A 12726-nucleotide genomic window follows, 5' to 3' on the forward strand; every position below is an offset into this window, starting at 1 on the left:
TCGAGTGCAGTTTTTGACGACGGCTTCCTGGCCATGTGCGGAGCGCAGATGCTTCTGCACTGGCTTTGGAGATTCGTGTCGGAAGGGGTTGTCTGGGTTGTTTAGAGTCTGGCCTCTCAAACAAACCTGCTCCATGTCTTCTCCTGGTCGCCGCACTATTCGCTGTCTACCTACCTATGCTCTTCTTCTAATAATCACTACCTACCTGACCTTACCTTACTGTACGGGCAGGGTATGCTATCGTCGCCACCACTCACTCCTCCTCCTCCTCCCACTACTACTACTACTACTACTGCTACTACTCCTACTACCACTTCCGCCGTCTCCGCCGCCGCCGCCGCCAAGACGACTGTCGCTATCGCCCTGGACCAAGCAGACCCACTCCGCTGGCCTGTGTACCAACGGAGTTGCATTTAACCGAAGTCCCTCACCAGCATCTGCCGCGCTCGGAGGCGTACGCCGCATATACCTGGACAGGAAGAGGCACACGCCCGCTCTGTCGTCGTCGTCGTCGTCGATCACATCTCTACGGCTGCTCTTTCCTCGCACATCTCCCGCTCTTTTGTCCCTGACCCATAGAGCGCTGTAATTAACAGAGAGGTGTGACGACGTCCAGTTATATCTTCACAGAGAGGTGTACCGGAGAGGGAGGTGTCCATTGTTTGCCTAACCCACCCACCCACCACCACCACCACCCACCCTCGTCCTTCATTGTGGCGTCGACGTCCCTCCGCCAGAGGAGCAATACCGCTTCCCAAGTCGAATCCGGTCCACCGACGGTCGCTTTCAACCTGGAGGAAACGAAGGACTGGCATTCAGAGAGCAGTCGCTCTTCTGATGCCGAGGAGACGGACGCCCACGCATATCCACACCCGAAAGCTATGCGACCGGCACCGAGGCTACGAACGTGGAATCCTTTCCGCCTGCTCTCCAAAAACAGCTTCGTATACCAACAGATACCCTCTCTCTCCGCCGACAGTCTCAATGCTGTCGCGCGGGAATGGCCGCAGGGCGGAATCCCGTGGAGGGATGGGAAGCGGAGGAGATGCGGTGTCGGGCGAATCTCCTTCACTCGCACTCTATTTCTGGCAGTCGCTGCCCTGTTCGCAATAGTGCTGTTGGGCGGTGGAGGCTACCACCAGAGAAGAAAGTGGCAGCTGGACCGGGAACGAAACCCGGATGTGCCGTTTGAGTGGATGCACTATTCACGCCTCAATGGTTTTTACAATGGCGTACGGACCCTCGTGCCCTACTCGGAATGGATCCCGGAGAACTCGTGGAACAAGAGCGCACCCAACACATATGTCAGCCCCGAAGACTTGGGGAGACAGCGGCTTTCCGCTGAGCCACCCATGGATCCGGTCAAGTTCGACCCTTACCGTGAGCACCAGATCCAGACGTGCTTCCTAGACGAGGAGGAGAGGACACAGGTACCCGACGTATACGCCTACCCCGGCATCCCGCAGCACATGGCGAAGCCATTCTATGGCGACTACGAAACTCTGGGCTTGGACGATGGAGTGTGTTTCGAGCGTTACGGACGGTATGGACCCTACGGCATGGGCTACAACGAGACCATGGGGGGTCTGGGACCAGGCGTGAATGCAGAACACGCGGGCAGCGACAAAGTCTGGCAAAAGATGGGTTTCGTCAACTACACGAATGTGGACTGGGGAAAGGCGCAGGAGAGATGCGTCAAGAAGAACGCAGATCGCTTCGCGGTCAACCCGACGACTCTCACAAGAAAGAGTGGACGACAGGCCTATGTGCTTCGCACCTGGACGGGATTCGAATATGGCCCCAACCAGATGTACGCACTGAGAGCAATGATCTCGGAGCTGAACCTCAAGTCAGGCGGCGAGTATGACGTCCACTTTTTGGTGCACGTCAAAGATAACGGCATCCCCATCTGGGCCGATCCGCTCGTGTATCAGGCGACACTGGAGGCGAATGTTCCCAAAGAGTTTTGGGGGTTGGCAACACTGTGGTCAGAGAAGCAGATGGAAATGTACTATCCCGAGCCATTTCCCGACAACTTTGCGAACATGGCGGGTAGCAGCATACATGGTGTGTACCGAAGCGCTCACTTTGCGCTGCAATGGTTTAGCCAGCAGCACCCAGAGTACGACCACTTTTGGAACTGGGAGATGGACATGAGATATTCCGGCCATTACTACCAGTTCAACGAGAAGGTTGCAGAGTGGGCGAAGAAACAGCCTCGCAAAGGTCTATGGGAGCGCAACATGCGTTTCTACGTCCCTCAGTACCATGGATCGTGGCAAAACTTTACGGAGTTTGTAGAGGCGGAGATTGAGCACGTGGACAAGCCGAAGAACAACGTCGAGCAAAGTGGTCCTATCCCGGTATGGGGACCGGTCCGCGACTTCCCCAATGGAGGCATGCTCGATCCTCCTGACAACGTGACCCCGCTCATCACCTACGATATGGACAAGTATGACTGGGGGATCGGTGAGGACGCTGACCTGCTGACTTTCAACCCCATATTTGACCCCTCGCAAACGAATTGGGTCTTTAGCTGGGACGTCACGGGCTACAGAAGAGACATGCCACCGCCACCGCGACGATCTGCTATTGTCACTGTTTCACGTCTGTCCAAACGACTTCTCAAAATCATGCACGAAGAGACGTGGCGAATGAGACATACCATGTTTCCCGAGATGTGGCCCCCTTCTGTTGCACTCCACCACGGCCTCAAAGCAGTGTATGTGCCTCATCCCGTGTATTTCGATCGAGACTGGGATTTGGAACACATGGTCCAGGTCTTCAACTATCCGACGAACACGTGGGACTCGCCCTTTGGCTGGGGAGAGCACAATATGCTGGGAAGCAGCTTCTACTACAATTCCGGCTTCTCGGGCGCGCTGTGGCGAAGATGGCTGGGACAGCACGAGAACGGGGAAGGCGGACGTAAGCAAGAGGAGGAGGGCACGGGGAGAATGTGTCTGCAAGGGACATTGCATCATCCGATCAAGCACGAAAACGCGCCCGAAGACTCATAACAGGAGCTGCTTGCAATCAGCTGGAGTGCTGGTTTTGTGCATATGTGACAGTATCGAGCTCATATGGGCGGTGTTTGTTTGTTTGTTCGTTTGGCTGTTCTACTTTTTTTTTTTCTTTTTTTTTCTCCTTGTGGGCGTTCTTGTACAGCATTTCACAGCATTGCTGGGCGCACCCGGAAATTTTTCGGCATGTTTGGCATGTCACACGTTGGTTGTTCATCGTCTTTCCACAAGCAAAGACGACGACAACCTTCTGATGTATTCTGATGGGGATATTGTTTTTTTGACAGGGCAGGCCTTTTCGATGAACAACAGCGCTCGCCCGCCACCCCGATATGATGTGTGGAATATGAGATCCTTTGAACACAGATCGAAAAGAAAAAAGCGCTTTTGCCGTTTTGGTTAGAAATTCGGCGCTGCCCTGAGGAGGAGGTCGAGGGTGGTGGGTATGGGTCGGTCGTGACTATAGATTTACAGCTAAGATTAATGCTAGTCAATGGTTCCCTCATGAATGCGCCTCTTGATGTGTCAACTGTTACTTTTTTTCAAGTATTTGGTCAGTTAACTATATACCTAGCATTGAAGATGTCGATGAGATTAAGAAAAAGTATACTGCTGCAACATCTCTTCTTAGTGTTATTCTTGGTGCTATAGCAAGACTGGAACCTCCTCGAGCTGTCTTGAAAGGTGATTTGGTTCGTAGATATTTATTGAGTCCCACCTCATAATGCCATCTCAATAAAACATACAGCCTGCGTGAGATAGGAGGTAGGAGGTAGCGCTGATGACAAGTGCCAAGAAGCAACAGAACGGAAGAATCCGCCGTTGCTCCTTCCCGGAACTGAGCTTCACCTCAAGACGTTTGGCCCCAACCAGAAGCACCACCACCACCCCATCTACCACCACTCCACTCCGCCGCCCCTCGATCATGTTTCTCCGCCGCGCTGTCCCAGCGCTCACCAAGCGCGCTGTGATCCGTCCCACCGTCACGCGCTCATTTGCCCTCTCCGCCCGCCAAAGTACGGATCTCTCTCAAATGGGGCTTTTTCCCGAAAAATGCCGACCGCCCAAAACGCGCGCGCGCACATGTCGCTGACAGAGACTGCAGGAAGCGAACGTGATCCTCATGTTGGGCAGCCCAGTGGTCAGCTGAAGAAGTTTGAAGGTGAGGAAAATGGTGTAGAGAACTAGAGAGGGAGAGGGAGGGAGAGAGAGGTGTCGGAAGCGGAAAATTGGGCTGATGGGACGGTGGAAATACAGAAATCAAGGATGAACACGATCTTCTTCCACCGGGAGCCCAGCCTGGTACCATCCCTACCGATCTCGAACAGTCGACTGGTCTGGAACGATTGGAAATCTTGGGAAAGATGCAGGGCGTGGATATCTTCGATATGCGTCCATTGGATGCGAGCCGGAAAGGTAATTCCAAAACCCACATCCTATACCATTCGAGGCAGCAAGGAAACCGGCTTGGGGATTTGCTAACTTTGGGGAAAATAACAAAACAAAAAGGCACGCTCGAGGACCCGATTATTGTCAAGTCGTTCGGTGATGAGCAGTACATTGGCTGCACCGGTTGCCCGGCAGACTCTCATGTTGTCATCTGGTTGGTGACTTCCCGCGAACGCCCTGCTCAGCGCTGCCCCGAGTGCGGAAGCAACTATCAGATGGAATATGTCGGCCCACAGGATGATGGCCACGGACACGACCACGGCCACGGTGCTCATGATGAACACGTCTATGAGGAGCCCAAGACCATGGCCGATTTTGTCAAGCCAGCTTACAGATAGAGTACCACATGATGGTGCGATCTCTTTTTGGGGAGAGGGACATATATGTTGTTGTTTGCAGATGCTGAGCAGAGGAGCAGTAGAGCCAGCTTTTGTAACATACCGTCTGGATAGCTGTGTCGAAATGCCAGAGTTGCAGAAGAACTTAGAATACCAGCCCCCTTTGGATGTCTTTTACCTAAGGTAATGAAACATGATGAATATGCACGTCCGCCACGGTGTAAAAGCGCACTTTACACCTCACATTGAGTTCATGTACCTACCTCCGGTAAGGAGGAACCTAGGTATGCCTATGTACTCGGTCAGCAGAATCTTCGGAAAGTTCCATTTCTTCTCCTTCTACCGAGAGAAAATTCACCACTCTACATCATATACCTACCTACATTTTGTGCTAGTTTTTGCGTTTGAAAGGGAAAGAGGGAGGTATATATAATCGGTGTCCGGACGGAGTTTGAATCGTGTCAAATCATACCTAGGTAGATTACACCCAACTCTCATCTTTTGACTCACTTCATGTACCTCCGCGCTACGTAGGTAGCATCAACAACCCCCACCCATCGAATGGCACGGAAAGAACAATTGCAGTAGTTGTTGGTGTATGTACATTTATATATTCTACAATCAGCAATTTAAAAAATCTAATGGTATCATGCAGTATCGTCATCAGAAGAAGCACAGCAAAGCAAAGCAACAAAGCCAACCAACCAAACACCTCTATGGTTCAGATTATGATCATGCAACGCCACGCTCATCAGAGAAACAAGAAAAGGCCCACATGCACATATGCTGCAAAAAACCCCCGTTTCATCAGGCTGTCGTCAAACGTCCCATCTGAGGCTTACGTCCACCACCACTGGCAAACTTCTTCTTCAGCATCTCATCGTGATCACCATCCGGACGTGTGGCAGACATGTAACCACTTCGGCCTCTCTTATCATCCTCGTCACTCGTCGCAACAAACGTCGAAGATTCCGACTTGCGATGATCATGGCCTTCGTCATCCACGGCCAGGAATTTCTTCTCTTCGGCTTCATCGTTTGCAAACGTGGTCTGGACTTGTCCTCCGCCAGGAGGCACATTGACAGCAGGGTCGTCTTCACCAGTCATGACACCCGCCTTGGGTTGTTCGGCCCTCTCCATCTCCTTCTTGCGCTTCTCAAAGTGTTCATCGAGGTTATCGCCTCTCTTGGCGTGATCCAGAGCTCGATTCGCAGTGTTGATGTTCTCCAGAGCGCCGGCTTTCTTCCACTTTTGCTTTTGTCTGCCGAGCTTGTATCTGTTCACGACACTGCCTCCCACTGGACCATACTGGTCATATGCTGTCTGCCATACGTCCTCGTACACTTTCCAACCTTCCAGGACTTGGTTAACGACTCTCTCGAGCTGCTCCTCTTTGCCAGGGTCATTTTGTGTCCGTAAAGCTTGGAAGTCTCTCGCTCCCTGCACTAAATGTGCCCTGCGAATGAACACCTTCGAGCCAGGACCGTTGTCAGTGCTCCGTTTCTTGCAGTATACGAGAAAGCCTTTGCCTAAATATGCTGGGGGCGAGACGATCGCAGAGACATTCTTCATGACAAAGCCACCCAAACCTTTGCAGACTCCCGTGGACATGCCGCCGAGCTTGGCAGGAATGGTGTCGCCGTCCTTGAAGCCTCCTACGGGCTGCGTGACCAGGCCAGTCCATGCATCATAGATGCCATATAGGAATTCTTTTCGGGCAGCTGTGGCACCGGTTTTGATGCCGGTGATTCGAATTGGTTTACGGACCGTGGAATCGCCCCAGAGACGCGGCGCGTTGTGAAAGCCCTGTGCAATAGCCATGTGGATGTCATTAGGCATCGTGATGAACGCCCAGGCTGATTGCTTCAAGCCTTGGTGCACGTCGCCTGCCAGCTCTCGAGTCACAGGCTGAGTCGGATCCGCCGAAAAGTCTGTTGCTACGGTGTTGTTCGTCTCCATTCGTGTGGCACCCGGCCGGTGGGAGTCCTGCTCTTTGGTATCATTGGCTGGAGTAGTCGATGAGTCGGACTTTGCTTGCTTGCGTTCCTCTTTACGTTTCTGACGCGCAGCCTTCCTTCGCTCGTGCTCTGCACGCTTACGCATGTGATCCGCCATCCGGACCGGAACCATGCCCACGCCAGAACTAATTCCGACCAACGAATCCGTCAAAGCACCGGCGACACCAGTCACTGGTTCACCAGGACCATCGAAGTCGTTCCAGACGACCTTGTGCAATAATTTAAGGTCGCTCGCCTTGATCTTGCCCTTCTCCATCAAGATCTCGGCGGCGAGGGCGGACAACCGCACAGCAGAGCCCTTGATTCTCCATTGCGCCACTCGATCTTCCAGAATCGAGCACCGAATGGTTCGCGAGCCTGCCAATGGGAGTGAATGATGGAAAGATGCCACTGCATTGGCAGCGCCGTTTCCTTCCCGTTCGATGCCTTCAGCCAACTTCTGCACATTACGCTGCGCTTCTTCGGTCAGCAATTGCTTGATTCCATCCGCTAGCTTCTGCGCAGTCAGTTTCTTCCATGGGATGACTTCCGTTGCACCAGCCTTTGCCGCAGCCACTCTCGCTGCCCAGAAGGGTTGGTCTCCGAAGAATGGCACAATCATCGTGGGCTTGGCACACTTGAGTCCGATAGCTGTCGTACCAGCACCACCATGATGAACCACCGCCTTGACTCGTGGAAAGAGCCAGTCGTGTGGCGTGTTCTCCAGCATGAAGATGTTGTCGGGAGTGTTATCGTTGCTTGCACCGATCCCACCCCAGCCTTTATTGACCAGAGCACGTACTCCTGCGATCTTGGTCGCCTCGAAGATCATGTCGGTGAACTTATTAGGATCATCAACCACGATCGAACCGAATCCGATGTATATCGGAGGCGGCCCAGCGTTCAGAAAGTCCTCGAGGTCTTTTGGTGGCTTGAAATTCTTGGCCATGTCCAGAAAAACGAAGCCGGAAATGTCAATCTCTGGCCCCCAATCCGACGGCTTCGGCACCAGCGATGGACTCCACATGTAGGTATAGGGTACATGCATACGGTAGAGAGCTCCTGGTGCCCAAAGCGAACTGACTGGCTCCAGACCCATCGTCTTCACTCGAAACTTGTTGATGATATCACCCAGTCCTTGCCATGTCATCATTTCCACCAGTGGATAGCTCATGAAATTGCTATATTTCGGGTCCACATTGGACTTGCCAGGCTTGACGTTGGCGAGCGGACTAGGGAACGCCTGCGTTGGCGTGTAGGGAAATGTGAACGTGATATGCAGTGGTATGCCCAGACGTTCAGCAATGTGTACGTGCGCCATCGAAGGGGGGTTGGCGATGATGGCGTCTGCGATGAAAGGAGCCTTATTACCCAAGAGCTTCATATTCAGCTTGTCTTTCTCGTCGTCCGTCGCGTTGACACAAGCACGATACATGCCATCAAACATCTCCGCCATGCCATCGCGTCTCCTCTTGACCTCACCTTCGCGGATGGTCTGAAAACTGGGTATAATACCAGGATTCTTCACCATGAAAGCCATCAGCTCGGATGGATTGCCGCCAATGCTGAAGAACTCCAACCCGCTCTCCTTCTCCACAAACTCGCGAAATACAGCATGTGTCGCGAGCCTCACTCGATGGCCATATTCCTCCTTCAAGATCCTGCCAATCTTCATAAAAGGTTGAATGTCGCCGCGACTCCCAATGATAATGATGACGATGTTCATTCGCACTTTGTATGCCTCGGGAGGGACGGTGGAAGCAATGGATTTGGCATCATTCTCTGGATGCTGTGCATCATACCGTCGCTGTTTGTGCCCCCCTCCTGACCGATTCGGAATATCCAGATGGTGCGTGAGACTGTGACCCAGGGCTTTCGCGATGTAGCCGCGGCTCGCCTCATTGACAGAGATGTTCAGACGTCCGTCCTTTTTCGAGACTTTGCCCTTGGACTTGAAGTGTTCGTTACCCAAATTGAACTTTCCGAATGAGTGCCCTCGTTTCTCATCCTTCTTCAGCCGCTTCTGCTCTTCTTCCTCCTCTTTGCTCTGGACGTGCTTCGTTTTCTTATTTCTCGCAGCCAATCGTTCCGCTTCTTCGTCGCTCGAGCTGGAATCGGAGTCGGAAGACATGGGATCGAATTGGTATTGATAGGGCTGTTGCCGCCTACGCATAGCCCTCAGGAGTGTAGCGCTTCGATCCGGAGCTCTCGGTCTGTGTGCTGGTGCGGTGCTTGCTCTTTTCAAGTCTGAGCCAATTGTACCGGTATCTGCTCGCTGGCTCGATTCGGTGTTGCTACTGCTCTTCACGACGTTGTTCCTGTATCTCGCAGCGTCGACATGTCTCGCATCTTCTGCAACGTCGGATTGTCCTTCTTCGAGCGGTGCCTCGACCTCCTCCACGGCCTGTCCAGTCTCACGGTCGCCATGGAGGTGGGCTCCAAAGTCCACGCCCGGCAGTCGCGAAGTCGGCAATATGGTCGTCCCATCGTCCTCCGTTAGTCGTACTGGCTCGGACGGGCCCCGAGGCACTTCCAACCTGGACATTACGGCGCCGACGCGATGTCGCCTGATAGAAATGAATCACACTCCAGTGACTCGACCAAGGCGGTCGATCTGTTCATTCCGCAAGGGCAGCAGTAGGTACCTGAGGATAATGCCGCGATCCTCCACACATCAGCAGAACGGAACAGCACGGATAGGGAGGTATGGACTGTGCGTATGATGCTGATGCTGATGCTGATGATGCAGATAATGATGATGAGGATCAACAAGAATAAAAAGAAAAGGAGAAGAAAAAGCTGGTGATGATGATGATGCTGCTGCTGGTAAGACATACGGATGATGATATGTAGGCAATCGTATTCGTGTATAGGAAAGCGCGTCGAAAAGACGGTCCAATACGATCTCTTTGTTACCATCGTGACAAGTACATCGTACCTCCTGCTGTACATGACATGTACCGACACTTGTGCCGTCTAGCAGCAGGTCACACTATACCTTTCAAACTTCCGCACTACGAGTCTGTAGCTCTATTCGTAATCTCGTTAGCAGTACGCCTTTTTTAAACATGGTATAATGAAAATCACCATCAAGCACCTCTGTAGGTAGGTAAGGTAGGTAAGGTAGGTATACAGCACTGATGTCATAACCTTTTTTCCATCCGCGGGAATCGGGAATCGGGAGAAATTTGAATCCTAAATTTTCTATAGAACGAACGTGGAACGGTCAGAGCCGTAGAACTAGTTCTATAGAGTATAGACTACAAGGTAAATCGAGCTTTCGGAACTTATCGGCCGGCGCATGCTGTACATGCCCGCACATGCGCACATACCTAGCACGTGTTTACCTTACCTTGGGTACAAAACAACAACAGTACCTGACCTGACAAGAAAGTTCGAGAAAATACCTCCTACAACCTGAACCTCTTACTCGGTAACTAATAACAGCCTGTCGTCAGTTTTTCCCTTTTACGATGCACAGGTAGAGTAAAAATACACAAAAAGATGCCATCCCGCAGTCGAAGCTTTTCTTCATCCTTCTCTCAAGCGAGTTTAGCTGCTGCTGCTGCATGTTGTGGTGTTGTGGTGTTGTGGCTCGTGCCGGAACTTTCGCGCGTTCGATCCGCGTTGCAGATCATTACGGTCGGTACTCGGGAACATGTAGGCGTCTGGTGGTTCGATGATGATGATATGTGCTCATCACCCTCCTGTAGACTGTTCGTTTCCACATGACCAGGTACAATTGCATAGGTAAAGGTGGCAAGGTAGTAATGGAATGGCGAATAGAGGAGAGAGAAAGAGAGAGAGAGAGAGAGCACTTGATCATGTCGTCTTCATTTGTTTGTACGAGAGGTAAACATTAGTCGAAAGTGCCATCTTTCACATCCTATCACGCCTGGTGGTTGATGACTGTCGCACCAACGCGTATTCGCGAAAAACACCACCATCGTACGAGAGTCGTTAAAAGGTATAAAAATCCATTGATACATCATGTCGTTCCGTGTGACCACCCATGTCCATCAGTTTTTCCCCGTCAATTCGTCTTATTTTTGGTGACGGGAAGAAGGGATCCCCAAAGTTTCCTGAATGGGCAGGAAAGAATGGGTGTGTGCGGTACCATTCTAGACCTGAGACATGGCTGGACCACGACGAACACCACCCTTGGGCGCTGAGCTGCCGCTCATTCCAGTTGCGCTCAAGGCAGTTGTTACCACGAATGCGGCGAAACCGAACCAGAGGAATGCGCACGAGGCTTGCGCCTCACGGCATGCAGCGGATTGATCACTTGCGCCTCGGATCACGCTGTTGCTCCTCACGTAGCGCTACACGGTGCTGTCAGCCTTTCTTATTCATCTGTGCCATTGCACTATTGGACTTACGTCGTTGCTGCAGCTGTGTACTCCCAGCTTGGCAGCGAGTGCGACAGCGGCGCAGAACCAGAAGAGAGTAATCAAGACATCGAGAGCCAGCGGCAGGGCGCCATGGACGGCAAAGCGCTCGTTAAAAGTGGCGGGTATCAGGAAGAAGAGACATAGCATGGCGAATGCGGCGCAAAACATGGTGTAGTTGTTGATGGATGAGTCGGCTCCCATGGCGATGGCGTTTCCGATGATGGCCATGATGAACAGGGACATGAGGAACTGCGAGGGCCGTTAGTGTGATGCGGAGCGGTACTCGACGTTGGCGGTGGAGCGCATACCTGGAAGCCACGAAGGCCCAGGCCGAGAATCTGTGCCATGCCCATTGTCGTCGGTGGTGGAGTGTCGCGCGTAGTGTCTGATGTGGTGAGGTCGTAGGAGGAACACAAGGGTTGGTGAGTTTTGATGGACGGACGGAGGAAGGGTGAGGCGGGGCGTGAGAGACGATGGAGAGGAAGGCGATGGAAGAGGTGTAGATGGATGGATGGAGTGGTCGACGGGTAGATGTATGGCAGAGACGCTGAAGCTAAGCGCACCTCTCAGCACGCGGAACGTCAGCAAGTCGCCGTTTGCGACGTCATGCCCAAACTTTAACTCAGGCCATCCTCTCACTGGACCTGGGCTCTCCTCTGCAGTCAATGATGATGCTGTCTATACTAATCGCCTTTTTCATCGATGACAATGATCATGTGAATTATACAAAATTAAAAGGGAGGTTCGTCTATTCTGCCCAATCCAGCTGATGTTCCATGTGCACTGAATAATACCTACCTACCTTACCGACCTGACTGCAGCAATACAGCAATACAGCAACAAGGATACACGTTTGGGGATGTTTTCGATGTTGCCCCCGACTCCGACTCCGATCTACTGGGCCAGGACATGGATGTTACTTGTTAATGTGCCTCTTAGGTCAGGTCAAGTAGTCCGTGCCAGTCAGTGGTCTGATCGCTGACGAGGCCACCTGGGCCCACCTCATCTTTTCTATTCTGCATCACCTCAGCTCACACACATTCCTTACCTCATTCACATTCCTCGATCCGAATCCATCGATAAATGGATAGACGCATGCGTTCCTCCACTATACATTATCTACAAGGAGTATACAGTAGTATACAGTACCTACACTCATAACAATAAAAAATACATCACGCATCCAGACAGCTCAAAGCCACACCTACAACCTTACTAGTAACAAAGTAGTGAACGTCCTAAAGACTCGAGAACCTGGTCAGAGCTCCTCCAAAATAACCTTAAAGCCTCACTCCATTTGTGGCGTCGACACTAGTAAGTAGTTACATGTGCTGTAGGAGGTGACCTACCCAGCCAGCCACCTTCATCAATGTCTTCTTGTTGCACTCTTGTTTTTCCCGGCATATCTATACCGTCACCACCTCCCGTCTCCCGTATTCCCCCATCAGGTCATGCATGTCCAGTCGGTAGCCCGTGTTCCCGTGTGTGCATCATGTGGCTTGACGAGCGAGTCGGCTGTTCCCACACA

The 12726-nt window shown here is 52.2% G+C and overlaps 4 protein-coding genes across 4 annotated transcripts; 2 read left to right on the forward strand and 2 right to left on the reverse strand.

The window, feature by feature from the left end:
• Positions 1–209: 209 nt before the first annotated feature.
• SEPMUDRAFT_148291 (uncharacterized protein) lies at positions 210–3523 on the forward strand. Its single transcript, XM_016904828.1, has one exon. It carries the CDS (start codon positions 882–884, stop codon positions 3018–3020), a length of 2139 nt encoding a protein of 712 aa, XP_016762757.1. The 5' UTR covers positions 210–881; the 3' UTR covers positions 3021–3523.
• A 377-nt stretch (positions 3524–3900) lies between these two features.
• SEPMUDRAFT_148292 (cytochrome c oxidase polypeptide IV mitochondrial precursor) lies at positions 3901–4969 on the forward strand. The gene is made up of 4 exons (XM_016904829.1): positions 3901–4039; positions 4129–4185; positions 4281–4439; positions 4533–4969. Exons 1-4 carry the CDS (start codon positions 3949–3951, stop codon positions 4808–4810), a joined length of 585 nt encoding a protein of 194 aa, XP_016762758.1. The 5' UTR covers positions 3901–3948; the 3' UTR covers positions 4811–4969.
• Positions 4970–5392: 423 nt separating this feature from the next.
• On the reverse strand, positions 5393–9543 carry SEPMUDRAFT_148293 (glycosyltransferase family 1 protein). The gene has a single exon (XM_016904830.1). It carries the CDS (start codon positions 9350–9352, stop codon positions 5618–5620), a length of 3735 nt encoding a protein of 1244 aa, XP_016762759.1. The 5' UTR covers positions 9353–9543; the 3' UTR covers positions 5393–5617.
• A 1385-nt stretch (positions 9544–10928) lies between these two features.
• Positions 10929–11575, reverse strand: SEPMUDRAFT_63207 (uncharacterized protein; the record flags this gene model as incomplete). Its single annotated transcript, XM_016909629.1, has 3 exons — positions 11507–11575; positions 11187–11447; positions 10929–11129 (listed from the first exon to the last, which is right to left on the reverse strand). Exons 1-3 carry the CDS (start codon positions 11549–11551, stop codon positions 10929–10931), a joined length of 507 nt encoding a protein of 168 aa, XP_016762760.1. The 5' UTR covers positions 11552–11575.
• Between the last annotated feature and the right edge of the window lie 1151 nt (positions 11576–12726).

The sequence above is a fragment of the Sphaerulina musiva genome, assembly GCF_000320565.1.
Source record: "Sphaerulina musiva SO2202 unplaced genomic scaffold SEPMUscaffold_3, whole genome shotgun sequence".
In the NCBI taxonomy this organism is placed as follows: Eukaryota; Fungi; Ascomycota; class Dothideomycetes; order Mycosphaerellales; family Mycosphaerellaceae; genus Sphaerulina; species Sphaerulina musiva.

Coding starts and splice junctions, on each gene's coding strand:
- SEPMUDRAFT_148292 (XM_016904829.1), top strand. CDS start 3,949: ATGTTTCTCCGCCGCGCTGTCCCAGCGCTCACCAAGCGCGCTGTGATC. Junction 4,186..4,280: donor TCAGCTGAAGAAGTTTGAAG/GTGAGGAAAATG, acceptor GTGGAAATACAG/AAATCAAGGATGAACACGAT. Junction 4,440..4,532: donor ATTGGATGCGAGCCGGAAAG/GTAATTCCAAAA, acceptor CAAAACAAAAAG/GCACGCTCGAGGACCCGATT.
- SEPMUDRAFT_148291 (XM_016904828.1), top strand. CDS start 882: ATGCGACCGGCACCGAGGCTACGAACGTGGAATCCTTTCCGCCTGCTC.
- SEPMUDRAFT_148293 (XM_016904830.1), bottom strand. CDS start 9,352: ATGTCCAGGTTGGAAGTGCCTCGGGGCCCGTCCGAGCCAGTACGACTA.